This window comes from Drosophila serrata, unplaced genomic scaffold (genome assembly GCF_035046125.1).
Source record: "Drosophila serrata isolate PLE 108 unplaced genomic scaffold, ASM3504612v1 contig_285, whole genome shotgun sequence".
Classification (NCBI taxonomy): Eukaryota; Metazoa; Arthropoda; class Insecta; order Diptera; family Drosophilidae; genus Drosophila; species Drosophila serrata.
The window spans coordinates 159,252-173,190 of record NW_028257183.1 but is presented as its reverse complement, the minus strand read 5'-3'; the positions used below and the strand labels follow the sequence as shown (position 1 = coordinate 173,190).

The following is a 13,939-nucleotide window of genomic DNA, read 5'->3' as shown; positions in this document are numbered from 1 at the left end:
TATATTTATATTTACAATTCAAATCTTAATTGATAAAAAATAAAGTAATGAAAATAAAATTTGACAACAATTTTAACTGGATATTTTGTTTAACATTTTGTAAGAGGTAACATTTAAAATTTAATTTAAAACCCCGCTTGGCATTTGTTTATAAAAATTTAAGCTTAGAGCAAGGAAAAATAGGAAAGGAATCAACAGTAGGACATGATGATATTCACAATCGAAAAGTTTATTATTTATATATTAATAAAATATATATAATATTAAAATTATAGTCAGAAGCTTGCAACATTTCCTAACATCAGCTCATCAGCCTTCTCCCTCCCTCCCCCTCCCTCCCTCTCTATCACTCTCGATCACTCTGTTATTCGGAATGTCCAACTCCCACTGTACATCTCCAGAGCTATGTTAACTCCTTCTCTGTAGCTGTCTCTGCCTCTCGCTTACTCTCTCGCTCTCACAGTCTCTGTTCTCTTGACTCGTGAAGTATAAATAGAGGCACTTCGAGCGCCGCGAGCTCAGTCTGTCCTAGGGGTACCTAGTGTTAACATCGAAAGTGATAGTGGCAGTGATCTGATGATTACCCTTCAACCGCTGACGTGTCCTCTGGCCAATGGAATACATCTGGATAACCAGGAAGGGATCTTCGATGCCATGATTACCCTAATTGAAGGAAGGAAGTAAACAATGACGTGGTCTTCACTCAGGTAAGTCTGAATCATGACAATTATACTATCTATATATGTACATAGATGCTTAAGAAATGATCAGGTCTAGATACAGCTGTGCTAGCTATGCATTTGTTTAAACATTAATTCCCTTGTTGCCATGGAACCCATTACTTAATTATAATTTAAAGTGATAAAGCAATTTGTAATGATGATATCTACAAATTTCTACTCAAAGTTAACAGTCTAACTAAATTATTAATTTTTCACGAATAGATTCGAAACGGAAATTGACTTTGGTTCCAACTATATATATATATGCTATATTATTATACCACTTGTAAGGGTATTATAATTTCAGTCAGAAGCTTTTAATTATGTGAAGGAGTCATTTCCGACCCTATAAAGCATATATATTCGTAATCAGCATAAAAAGCTGAATCGATTTAGCCATCTCTAGCAAAAAAATAAATTTTCTACAATTTTTTAAACTTTTATAAGGGGTTACATCGTTAAAATTGTTAAAAATTGACAAAAAATTTATTTTTTTCCATTTGTAAACTAAATATGCAGATTTATTAATCTAATAAAAACTTGCATAGCTAATTTATCCGAATTGAAATAAATGCATTTTTGGCTTAGTTATGATACTTGAAAAATTTTGATGTACCCAAAATATTAGCATATAAATATATCGATACGCAGAATACAAATATTTTAAGTTTTCGGAATTGAAATTAATGCACTTTTGGATTAAATCTGATCAATTGCACATTGGAACCCATAGGATACTATTGTTAACACATTTCAGCTTCAAGAAGTTAGCCTACTTTCTTGTTTATTAGTATTATTTTTATTAGATTTTAAATGAAAGGGCAAACAAGTAGTTAGGAAGTCCTGACTAGACTGGCTTGGCTATTGCAAGTTAGTATTTCATATTGAAATAATGTATTTATTACATAATATATTATAACATAATTATATACTTAAAACCATAACCCCTAATTGTGGATATATTTATTGAGAGATCGTAAAACTCATACCACCCGAAATCCGCACCTGGTTCTTCAGTGAGGGCCATGCTGCAGGCGCTGCCCTTCAGGCGGTGGTGAGTTATGGCATTCTAGATTGTCTTGTGGTTTGTGTGTCACCAGCACCACCTTCAGCACAACCTTCAGCACCACCTTCAGCACCACCAACCAACACCACCTCCACCTCAAAGCGACATACTTTAAAAACAAATTTGATAAAAATCTGTTGAAAACTGTAAAAGTTATATTTTTCCTTAAAATTGTTCGATCATTCCTATGGTAGCTATATATATGTATATATATAGTCCTACGATTCGTCATGCTCCGACATATACATATACATACTAGTAAAATTATAAATTAGTTTCATTCAAACAGCTTACTCTTAAATTTGTTTGGTTAATTTATATAAACAATAAATGAATTAAAACACGAAAGGAAGCTAACTTCGGCACGCCGAAGTTTATATACCCTTGCAGATAGAACTTCTATGACTAGGAATCCATACAATATAAATTATATATATTTGTGTTAAAAAACAATGAAGTAATACCTGCTTTCATACATATTACATTTTCAGTTTTACATTCACAGATTTCCATTTTTGCTCCACATCTAATGATCGTTTGTATGGCACCTATATGATATAGCAGTACGGTTTTTTTTTATAACTTTACACAAAATTGTAGAATAATATTAAATGACTGTCTCAAATTTGATGAAAATCTGTTGAAAACTGAAAAAGTTATAATTTTTAACCGTATTAATTTCTCGATCGTTCCTATGGGAGCTATACGAAATATTACTCCGATTTTAATAAAATTTTACACAAAATTGGAGAAAAATATTAAATGACTATATCTCAAATTTGATTAGATTCTGTTGAAAACTGAAAATGTTATGGCCACGGCGATTGCAGTCTTCCTACAACAGCCACTGCCATTCTTATTCCTCTCAAATTTCTCGATCTTTCCTATGGGAGCTATACGATATATTAGTCCGATTTTCATAAAATTTTACACAAAATTGTAGAAAAATATTAAATGGCTATATCTCAAATTTGATTAGATTCTGTTGAAAACTGAAAATGTTATGGCCACGGCGATTGCAGTCTTCCTACAACAGCCACTGCCATTCTTATTCCTCTCAAATTTCTCGATCTTTCCTATGGGAGCTATACGATATATTAGTCCGATTTTCATAAAATTTTACACAAAATTGTAGAATAATATAAAACGGCTATATCTTAAATTTGATCAAATTCTGTTAAAAACTGAAATTTTTATAATTTTTTTTGTAAAAATTATCCGATCATTCCTATGGCAGCTATATGATATAGTCGTCCGATCCGGCCCGTTCCGACATATATACGAGTGAGAGTATATGGAAGGTTAACTGCAAAGTTTCATTCATATAGCTTCAAAACTGAGAGACTAGTTTGCGTAGAAGCGGACAGACGGACAGACGGACAGAAGGACAGAAGGACAGAAGGACAGAAGGACAGAAGGACAGAAGGACAGACGGACAGACGGACATGGCTAGATCGACTCGGCTGTTGATCCTGATCAAGAATATATATACTTTATATAGTCGGAGGTGCCTCCTTCACTGCGTAGCAAACTTCTGACTAAAATTATAAGACCCTGCAAGGGTATAAAAAAGCAACGTCTCAACAATTAATTAATGAAGAAATCAAGAGGAAACAAAATTATCGAATTATTATTATTTATTCAAAAAATTAAAAAAAGAAAATTGTAACTCAATGATTTAATAAGGTCTCCCTTTACCTGGATTTGGAACCAACGTCTCAATAATTAACTAATAAGGAAAGCAAGATTAAACAAAACAATAATTGAATTATTATTTATTCAAAAAATTAAAAAAAGAAAATAGCAACTCAATGATTTAATACGGTCTCCCTTTACCTGGATTTGGAACCAACGTCTCAATAATTAACTAATAAGGAAAGCAAGATTAAACAAAACAATTATCGATTTATTAAAAAAAATAGCAACTGAATGATTTAATAAGGTCTCACTTTACCTGGATTTGGAACTAACGTCTCAATAATCATTAATGAGGAGGCCTTTACTAGACTTGGACTCTGGTGTGCTGCTTCAAATTTCAAATTAAATAATCAATTAAGAAAGCAAAAAACAAAATAAAACGTGTCAATCAAATTCTTTAAAATAATTATATAATTCATAAGGAAAGCAAGACGAATATATCAATTCAAAAGTCCAAACCTACAGGTCAAAAGTTTCGAGTAAAATAAAGAAATAAATAAAAACAATTATTTAAAAAATAAAGAAAGGAGAGTTCTTTGTAGTAGCTCCACGAACAGAGAACTGAATGAATTTCGTACGAGATCCGAGTTTATATACTTTTTGGATGGACAGAAAAGTCATGGCTTTCCCGATTTCAATTTGATTTTCTAGTTTCAGATATCGAAACTTGGGAAAACGTTATAAATTTGAAAATCTCTTAAATTGCTAAATTCAAATTACTCAACAAGAAAGGAACCTGAAGTTTGTTAATCATTTTGAATCGATCCACTTCTTTTTTAAAAATATGAATACCCTGCAAGGGTTTAAAAATAGAAGCAGTAAATGCATTGACACTTTACTCATTTACTTCACCAAAACAAATACAGTGCGTTCAAGAACGATATATATATATATAATATTCCCACTTAAAAAAAATTCCGTTGAGGAAAATGGGTTTCCCAAAGGGCAACCAACCACTGGCAATGCCATCACGGAACTGAGCTCGAACAAGAAGTCAACCCGAAAAAAGGACTCGACCAGGAATCGAAGGAGCAGAGCAGCCAGATATAAACTGCAACATAAACTGGGACCAAATGTGTAAACAGTGACATTATTAAGTTAACCTATGACCGGCTATTGTGTGGGCGTAGATTTTTACCTACACGCACAGTGGGTTCCAAGGATATGTGTACAGGCAGTTCAAAAAATTTACATAGCCAGGACTTATGGTTAAAAAGCTTACGTACTCCCAGCTAAGGGTTATCCCAAGAAATCTATATATTATAGGCTAAATTCGTTATGCAAATCAATATTTTTATGGATATTTAGTTTATTGTTTTGGTGATAAATATATTATTTTTAAACTATTCCAAAGTATTATAATTTTACTCAGAAGCTTAAAACTTAGTGAAGATGTCATTTCCGATACTATAAATCATATATATTCATGATAAGCATCAAAAGCTAAACCAATCTAGACATCTCAGACCAAAAAAAAAATTTTAATTTTTTCCAAAAAATTTAAGGGGTTACTTCGCTAAAATTTTAAAAACGAAAGACAAAAAATGAATTGTTGTACTTATTAAATTTAGTCTGCAGATTTATTAAGCTTCAAAAATACTAGCAAAGGAACGCTTTCCCAATTAAAATTAATGCCTTTTTAACTTAATTATGAGATTTTAAAAATTTGATTTATCAAAAAAAAATATATAAAAATATCATTAAATATTGATTAAATATAATATTTTGTTCAGTTATTTTTCGAGATTTTAAAATGCAATATATTAAAGTTTACAATAGTTTTGATATGATTTTAAAAATAATAGTAACTATATTATAAGTGCCATGTTTTTGTCGATATATATATGTTATATCTCCTAACATTTTAAATGTATTTTAATGTTTCCTTATTCTTATCTTTTCATTTTACACAAAATAATTAAAATGAATGAGTTTGCTCTTGACAAAGAAACTAATTTCAAAATTAAAATTCTATTTATATTATTCTAAATTTCCAACCACAGTATATGGAGCGTGGGCAGTATTGAAATTCAAGCAAATATTGGAAAATTTATGCTTACTTTCGATATAAAATCAAGTGTTGAGCGTGAGGGCGTTTTTGCTATCTTTTTACGAGGCAAACAAAGGGGAGAGAAAACCAGCCGGCGAACCATAACATGTTGGATTTTATGATGTTTTGTTAGCCAGCAGCAGAAACAACCTGTTGTTTCGCTTGGAGGATGTTGCCAGAGGCGCAGGTAACCCAGGTCTTCGACCAATTTGTGGTCCCAGATAAATAAGACAATAAGCGACACGGGCCGCAGAACACGCACACGCAAACGCAAACGCATACGCAATTCACAATTGCTGCCGTTGCTCTTCATTAGGATTGGAGATTGGCCGAGGACGTACAAACTGGATGGGCCTGGACCGGCCTCATTACTTCAAATAGAGCAACAGTGACCGCCACCCCGATTTAATTATGCCGACGCCCGACAGTGGGCCGCCAGTGGCCATCCCTATCCGCAGGCCGGCTCCGGATATATTTCAAAACCAGGGTAACGCAGCGCTCAGTCGGCCCGCGTCCGCCGTGTTAGCCACACCAGAAAATAGAAAAAGGATCTTCCAGGGATCAGGACGCACCATCATGGCCCGTATGTTAGTGCCACCATCAGTGGGCATCGGTGCCCGTAGCTGGACCTTGTGCGGAGCTGTCCTTTTGTTCGTCCTGCCGCTGATACCCACGCCGGAGGCACTGCAGCACACAGAGGAGGGCCTGGAGATGCTCTTCCGTGAGCGGTAAGCTTTGAATTTGTTCTGAAAATATGGATTAGGTTTAATGGGGAAATCATTTTTCGAGAAATAATTAAATACTTGCTTTTTTCTTGTAGCTCCCAATCGGACTGGGAGAATGTGTGGCACCAGGAGGCACACTCTCGCTGCCGAGACAAGCTCGTCCGTCAGCTATATTGGGCCTGCGAAAAGGATATTTACCGGCTGACACGACGCAACAAGAAAAGGACAGGGAACGATGAGTCCTGGCTCAAAAAGAGCCCCACGGATCGTGAGTTATCTCTAATAATATATATTATTTTTAGTATTATTTATTACACTCCCTAATTTTAAAGCAAACTAGTTCAAACTAGTTTTAGTATTGTTGTTGAAGTGTTGTTGTTGGAGTGTTGTTGTTGAAGTGTTGTTGGAAGATTCGCTCCACTGTAACGTCCTTACTTGCTTTATTTTGATCCTCGATCCTTGCTCCTTAATTTGCAGCAAATGGCTCCACCTGGCTGCATGTGAACTATGCAAATATGTTCCTCAGAAGTCGTCGGTCGGATGCTCCGTCCATTACAAATGAATGTTGCACCAAGACGGGTTGTACCTGGGAAGAGTACGCCGAATATTGTCCATCCAATAAGCGACGCAATCACTACTGAATTACCAAAATTTCCATAGTAATATTTATACATATATATATATATAAATATATAAAATATTCGCTTTTTTTCCCGTGGTTGTTGTTGTTGTTGATGTTCTTGCTGTGTTAAAATAAAATTGTATGTCACAACTGTTGGGCTGGCATTAAAAAGAAAAGAAAAGAAAGTAAATTTAATGTGTTTCCATCAATAATAATTTAAAATTAAGGCAATGAAAAATATAAACATAACATATACTATTTTTATTTCCAAAAAAAACATACATAATATAACCAAGTGAGAGGGTGTAAGTATTATAACCCACAGTTCTATATTTTTATATATTTTTTTTATATTTGTATATTTATAATCGTACAAGATAACGTTCTTTGAAAGATTTCCACACACTTTCGCTTAAAATATTCAACTATAAAAGGTTCTATTAACACTTGAACAGTTTTGTAATTAATTAAATCCAATATATGTACATTTAAAATATATTTCCAATATATTAGATTGTTATATTCAAGGTAATTAACGCAATTCAAATTTTGAATTAAATATTTAAAATACAGAGTATTAATACTTCTACAATATATGTGCCACGCCAACCAACCGCTCTCTTAAAGAATTTAATTTCATTTAAGTCCCTAACATCAATATAATTAATATTAAAAAAAAACTAATAATAATACTTAGAAAATAATATATTTTTGTTTTTGAACACAATTATTAAATTGTATAATATTATATACAGGGGTTACATACCGCAGATTTTCTTGATTTAGAAGCCTGAAAATATTTAAAATAATCAGAATAAAAATGTTTTAAGTTCTAGTTGAAATTGGTTTACATAATCAATTATTAAAACTTAAACTTTATCTAAAAAAAAAATATGATAATCAAAAGGTTATAGACAACTTTTCAAAACAATCATATATGCTAAATAACCAATGACAATATAATCTATAAGATGTACACACATACAATAATTCTTATATGGTCTTTGGTATAACTGAATGCAACCCCTTAACAAAGTTTAATATTTTCAAAGCAAGTACTTTGACTTCTTTAACTATAAGATATCAGATTCATCTCTGCTTACTATGTAAGATTTCTTAATTAACAAAAAAATATTGATATATATATATATATGTAAATGTATACATTGAAGGTGCCACAGAATACAATAGAAAACAAAAGCAAGTTATACAGAAAAGGTTAAAATTTTGTATGACAAAGGTTCGGAACTCTTCTCTTTCATATCCGAAGTGGCTTCTGTGGCACCCCGCTTGTATATATTTTTCTAAAAACAATAGAGAGGCTATCGTCCACTCTCAACAGTAGCTTTGGAAATCAAATACTTTACACTAATATCACTTAGTTAATAGATTAATAAGGGTTTAAATAAACCCTTTTTTTTATTTGCCGCTTGCATCCAACACATTCTCATCGTTCTCCTTGCGACTTTTGCTGGCCGAGCTGGAGGGCGTCGATCGTGGCCTCTTGGTGGCCTGTCCCTGTTCGTAATGTGTGTCTAACATTTCCAGCAATGTCATTTGTCGTCCTCCACCGGGCTTGGAGCTGCTACTGGTGCTACTCTTGGTTGCATTGTTGCTTGTGCTGTTCTGGTTGCTGGCGGTATCTCCGGTTTCGGTTTTCGCCTCTAAGCTGGCAGCCATCATCATGGCATTGGCCTCCTCATCGTCGGATAGGAGGAGAGCAACTGATGGATCTGGTGATGAGTTGGAATTGTCTAGGGAGGATTGCGTGGCAAATAGATCAGGGGAATTTTGTTGTAGTTTCTTTTTAATGGGTTCAGGTGGTGTTTTTAATCCTTCTGCTTCCGATGGCTTTTTTATACCCGAAGAAACGCCTGCCTCTGGTGCTTCCTGGGCTCCTGCTTCTCCTGATTTGGGCACTACTTCCGCATTTCCTTCTGAATCTCCAGATGGAGATCCTGTTCCATCATCGCCAGTTCCCAATTGCTCTCTTATATATTGATATAACTTCTTTTTCGTTGACTTACTCTTGCCCTGGCTTTGGCTCTTTCCCTTCATCCGCTCGCTGTAGCTCTTGAGTATCCTCCACAGCTGCTGCACTGTTGTGCCCTCCGTCTGGAAGAGTGTCCACATTTCATAGATATCGTCACGCAATTGAATATTACCAAATGTGTAATAGGCCAAGGGTCTGCCCAATTGGGCACAAACCATTAATTGTAGCAGAGATTTTAGATAGGGATCACCACCAAAGGCGCCGCATCCCCAATTGCCAGTTGCCACACCGGGTGGTGGAGTGGCCATCCAATGGACAAATCCGATGTGTGCCTTGTTCAATTCCCTCTCCATCAGATCGACACGATATTGATGCGTGGCCTGAGCAAAATGTAGAGCATCGATGGCTACAATTGCTGTTTGACGCCGTCTCGATGAGTCTCTGGGCGTGCGATCCTCATGATTGCCCGACCATTCAAAGCTGCCAGCATATCCTGTATAGTTGCTATATCTTTCCGCTCCCAACATGACCAGAGCTTCATAGGGTCGCAGACATTCCGTGAATAGCTTGCCCACCAACAGTTCCGGACAGATCACAAAGCGTATCTCCTCCTGGACGCATCCATGACCGAGTACACCGCCGCCTAAATATTTGTTGGCAAAGTCAACCTGTAGCAGGCCGACGCCTTCATCCTCGATCGTCCCGATTGCATCCAAATGTAAGGGCACTGCACCCAATGGTGCCGCACTCTCGTTCCATCGAACTTGATTCTCCGGTTTGGCGCTGCGTCGAACGAAGGTGACGACACCGGTGGGCACATTGCTTGCATCACGTTCCGTTGGACAGACGCGACGGAAATAGTGCATAATGCATTTCAATTTCTCCAGAACCGCCGGACCCGATGATTGATATAACCTGGGAAAGATTGAGAAATATGAATTTCAAGTATTTTATAAAATAATATGGAATATATATTAAATAAACCCGTTTTAGGTTCCATTTTTAAATTAAAAATTTAAAATACAGGAGAATATCGAAAAATATTGAACATTTAAAATTCAAAATTGTATATAATATATAATAATATTAAACATACATCAACTAAAGCAGTTTTGGTTTAAAACAGTGTACCGTTTCCTGTTTTAAATTTTAAATATCGAAAAAGATTGCATTTAACATTGCTATTAATAATCTATATTATATAAAAAGTATATTTTATGGGTTCTCGTCCGATTTATCAAACAGAATATTAATTTATCTTAAAGTCAAACAATTAAAAATGCAAGTATAACAAAATATATATTATATACAATATTAAATAAACTTTTTATAAAAGCAGAGCTTGTTACTCTTTGTAAAATAGATCTAAAATATTCTTGTTAAACAGAAAAACAAGTAACAATATTATACATTAATACATGTCGATGGATTTCAATTTTTTTACCATTTTTTAAATCAAGATGAATCAAAAAAATGTTAAAAAACATAATTTTAGAATGTTCCCTAGTTAATTTTGACATTTCTTTGCTTTTTCCTCAACTAACAAATTCAATTCATTTCGTATTCATTTCAATGTACAGATTTTGGCAGGTTAATTGCCAATTGACACCGAAAAAACCAATTAAGTGCAAGAATTCTTATTTGGTAAAGTAAAACTTAATTAAGTATTCTTAAATATTGATTGGTTTCTATAAATATAAATATAATATATACATGGCAGCTATATGAATTCCGAGTATTTATACAATTCCTTAAATTTCAGCTAAAGATTCCCCTGCACCTGCTCGCTCACCTGTTAAAGTTGATGTCTGGGAAAGTGCTGTACTCGGATTTCCGTTTCAGTGTATTCCGTCTCGGAAAGGTGCAGAGAAAAGCGTTTGCCAGCAGGCAGGCAATCTGCTGTTGACTCAACGACAGAGCAGAATTGTGGTGTTGCTTCAGCAGCGGCACTGGTGCCTGAACTAGATCGGGTAGCCTCAGCGCCATCCGAATGATCCGCGGCAGCAGATCCTCGAAGAAGACCCGCGACTCGCTCTCATCCAACTCCTCGTCCAGCAACTGATGCAGAGCCCTGAAATTCCATTGGTCGCGATACGTGGTGTTGTACGACAGAATGGCTGTTTGCAGCTCTGCAGCAGTTTCTATCGGTTGCAACAGAGCCCGCTCGATCATCTCCCAGCGTGAGTCGATGCTCGTCGTACCATCCTCGTTCTCTCGCGGATATTTACTCTCGGGCGCACAGGGCAAACGCACATGCTCCGAGTCCCATTTGCCCGGTGCCTTGTGCGGCCGTGGTGGCTGCTCCGGCGACTCTTTTATAGGAGTTTTATACAAGACTCGGTGCATATTGCTTGCTGCCACCGGGCTAAGGTGCTCCAGTTCAAAGACCGGACGGCCCCGGTGAATGGCCTCAATGGGCACACCGCGCCACGATTTCTCCTGTGAGCTGGTACTGCTGCTATTACTCCGGTCCGCCTCGTCCTCCGAGGAATCACCAGCAATGTCCACAATCTCCATTTGCTCCCGTTTTGCCGGCGACTCGTCCATTTCCATTTTGCGAATCCCGCCTTCCGTTGCCTCCGATGACATGACGCCCTTACTTTCCATATTCCCCTTGTCCGTCCGGTAGGACAACGCGGCACTTAGCTTGCAGCGCGGTGGCCGCAAGTGGAGGAGCTGTCGGATTGTGAACAGAATGGTGTAGCTGGCTTTTATGTGCTTTTTTTCTTTCTTATTTGGTGTTTTCGGTGCGGCAACTTAACTTTTAAGTAGAGGTGGGCAAAACAACGATTCATCGATGTTCTTCGAATTTTAGAAAACATCGATGTTTTTTTCGACCATCGATGATTCTGTTGCTTGTTTTAGCTTTTTTTGCACAGAATTTAGCTTTTACGAAAGGTTATAATCTGGTAACACTGTCAGCGACAATTCACGCCTTCTCCGCTTATCGATAAATAGCACTGTGACAACACCGTGCTTAGGCGGCGACAAGCCGATAGAGATGAGCCCACTTGACCAAACGATAGTTGGGAGAATATTGTAAAGGGAATATATGGATTTTATTGCAAGAGTTGCCGTCACAAATTGTTTGTAACTTTAACAATAGGAGTAGTTTGATTTTGTTTATGCTTGAATTAATTAAATAAAAATACAAATATATTATTAATATTTTCAGTTTCATCTGCTGTAATTATAATATATATTCCTTCCTCAAAGCAAATTTAAATTGGGTCCTTCCCCGAGTTCTGTTACATTCAGATATAATACAATAAGGCTAGTAAACCGATTTGCTTTAAGCAAATTTAAAATAAAATTACTTAAAAACAACAATATAGAACAATTTATAATAGACGATTTTAAATCCGTGTGACTTGAATGAACGAATCAATCTGGAAAGATGAGCGATATATTTTAATTACAAACTAAAATACAATACTTTATTATTTGGCTTTTAACTAGTTCCCTCCATCGTTTTGAATTCGCACATCTCTAGTCGTGAGAAAGTTAACCGCAGGCGTGGGCACACTGGCTATTGCGGTATTTTAATACTTCACTGTGAATGGCAAAACAAAACTAACCGGCCGCAAGAAAAATCAACCAATAAGAACCATAGCACAAACTGCTCCACTATTTTCTGTTTTTTTAGTGCATAGCATAAAAAACAAAGAAGCCCGACATTAACGTGAATAGAAAACGAAGTAAGCTCGCGTTTAATTAGTTCGTTCGATGTGAAAAAGTGAATTCTGAGACTCTTTGACAGCAAGACCCTGAATGCGGTTAGTTACGGTAAAAAAAAAAAAAGAAGTGGACTCGCCGAATCGAATATAAAAGTGCTGGACAAATACATTTATGAAATCATAATTGGCAAAGGTAAGCTTACAAATACAGATACATTTATTAATTTAAGTAACGCTATGCCGCCGGCCATTTAGTTTACTTTAATTTTACCACTTTTGGTTGACGTCAGTGACGAAATCGCGGCTTCTTTTCTATTGCCCCCGTTGCTTTTCTCTCGCTCACACTTTTGCTGTCTGTCATTCAACTTTCTGGCCCTGCCTTGCCTCTCTTTCCCGCACACACAGCTTAGGCTTATGTGTAATAACAAAGAAGAAAACCCCGTTGCATACACGTGCAAAAATGGTGAGAGGACGAGAGAGAACGAAAAGAGAGCGGGATAACGCGCTTTTGTTTGTTTTGAAAGCGGCGCAAAAATAATGAAAAATTGCAATAAAAAAAGCACGCACACACTTCAAACAAAAGAAACTAAATTCATAGCCAGCTAAAACAAAAATAAGTATGTATAATTTATTGAATGTACTTTGCCGAAAGTTCAACACACCTTTATCTCTGTGAAATTTTTGTCTAAATAGCTCGCTCTCTTTCTAGGCCCCCCCTCTTGTCCCCTCTAGTTCGTTCTCTCCCTGCCGTTCATTTGCGTAAACAAATGAAAGCAGCAAAAAGGGGCAAAAAAATAATATAACAACAACAACAAAATACACGCACGAATTATCAGTGCCTCTTAACTAGAAGAATTCTACAAAATCAAACTATACACATGCGATTTGTACTCTCTTTATTTTTGTATTTGTATCTTTTCTTGTGATTGTATTTAGCCTTCAAAATTCTGCTTAGATTTTGCCTTGACCATAACCTAGAAATACTCGAAAAAATAAATACAGTGGAATATCGCTAGTTAGAACTCACAATTAACTTGAAATTCTAGGTAATTTTTAGAATATTTTCCAGTAAAGTGCTTTAAATTATTCGCTTTGTAAAGCCTAGAAAGGATGTATATATTTTTCTTAATTAAACCGTTGCATTTATTTGGTTTAAACTGTACTTGGGCTATTTCTGCCTCTTTTCTGATTTGCGTCAGCTGCAAACAGGTAAAGTGTGCGACAGGGAGAGTCAAGCGGCGGGTGGTTGGGGGAGAAAACAAACAACAACAAAATTGCATAGAGCTAAATAATCGCATAGAAAGCAAGCAAAGAAAATAGCCGAAAAAAAAAATAATAAAAATGGGAAATGTTAGTAAACTTTTTCAAGGTCACCTCAAAAACATG

General features: G+C 35.9%; 4 protein-coding genes across 6 annotated transcripts in view; 2 read left to right on the top strand and 2 right to left on the bottom strand.

Moving 5' to 3' along the window:
- Window positions 1-418: 418 nt before the first annotated feature.
- LOC147643157 (uncharacterized) lies at window positions 419-5,849 on the bottom strand. 2 transcript variants are annotated; one of them, XM_086836608.1, is made up of 3 exons: window positions 5,547-5,849; window positions 585-663; window positions 419-528 (listed from the first exon to the last, which is right to left on the bottom strand). In XM_086836608.1, exons 1-3 carry the CDS (start codon window positions 5,847-5,849, stop codon window positions 458-460), a joined length of 453 nt encoding a protein of 150 aa, XP_086692734.1. In that variant the 3' UTR covers window positions 419-457. The 2 variants fall into 2 exon arrangements, 1 of the variants encoding a protein (XP_086692734.1); XR_015272512.1 differs by lacking the exons at window positions 419-528; window positions 5,547-5,849 and adding an exon at window positions 3,743-3,838 and having other exon boundaries at window positions 584-663.
- A 75-nt stretch (window positions 5,850-5,924) lies between these two features.
- On the top strand, window positions 5,925-7,073 carry Ilp7 (Insulin-like peptide 7). Its single transcript, XM_020952978.2, has 3 exons — window positions 5,925-6,264; window positions 6,357-6,529; window positions 6,739-7,073. The coding sequence occupies exons 1-3, from the start codon at window positions 5,948-5,950 to the stop codon at window positions 6,900-6,902; spliced, it is 654 nt and encodes a 217-aa protein (XP_020808637.2). The 5' UTR covers window positions 5,925-5,947; the 3' UTR covers window positions 6,903-7,073.
- Window positions 7,074-7,123: 50 nt separating this feature from the next.
- Window positions 7,124-11,730, bottom strand: Parg (Poly(ADP-ribose) glycohydrolase). The gene is made up of 2 exons (XM_020952883.2): window positions 10,669-11,730; window positions 7,124-9,791 (listed from the first exon to the last, which is right to left on the bottom strand). Exons 1-2 carry the CDS (start codon window positions 11,481-11,483, stop codon window positions 8,303-8,305), a joined length of 2,304 nt encoding a protein of 767 aa, XP_020808542.2. The 5' UTR covers window positions 11,484-11,730; the 3' UTR covers window positions 7,124-8,302.
- Window positions 11,731-12,367: 637 nt separating this feature from the next.
- Window positions 12,368-13,939, top strand: part of Mnt (transcription factor mnt) — a 40,323-nt gene continuing 38,751 nt past the window's right edge. For both annotated transcript variants that reach the window (XM_086836596.1, XM_020952917.2), the window contains exon 1: window positions 12,368-12,746. The gene's annotated coding sequence lies outside the window, so the exon portion shown is untranslated. The remainder of the gene's footprint in view (window positions 12,747-13,939) is intronic.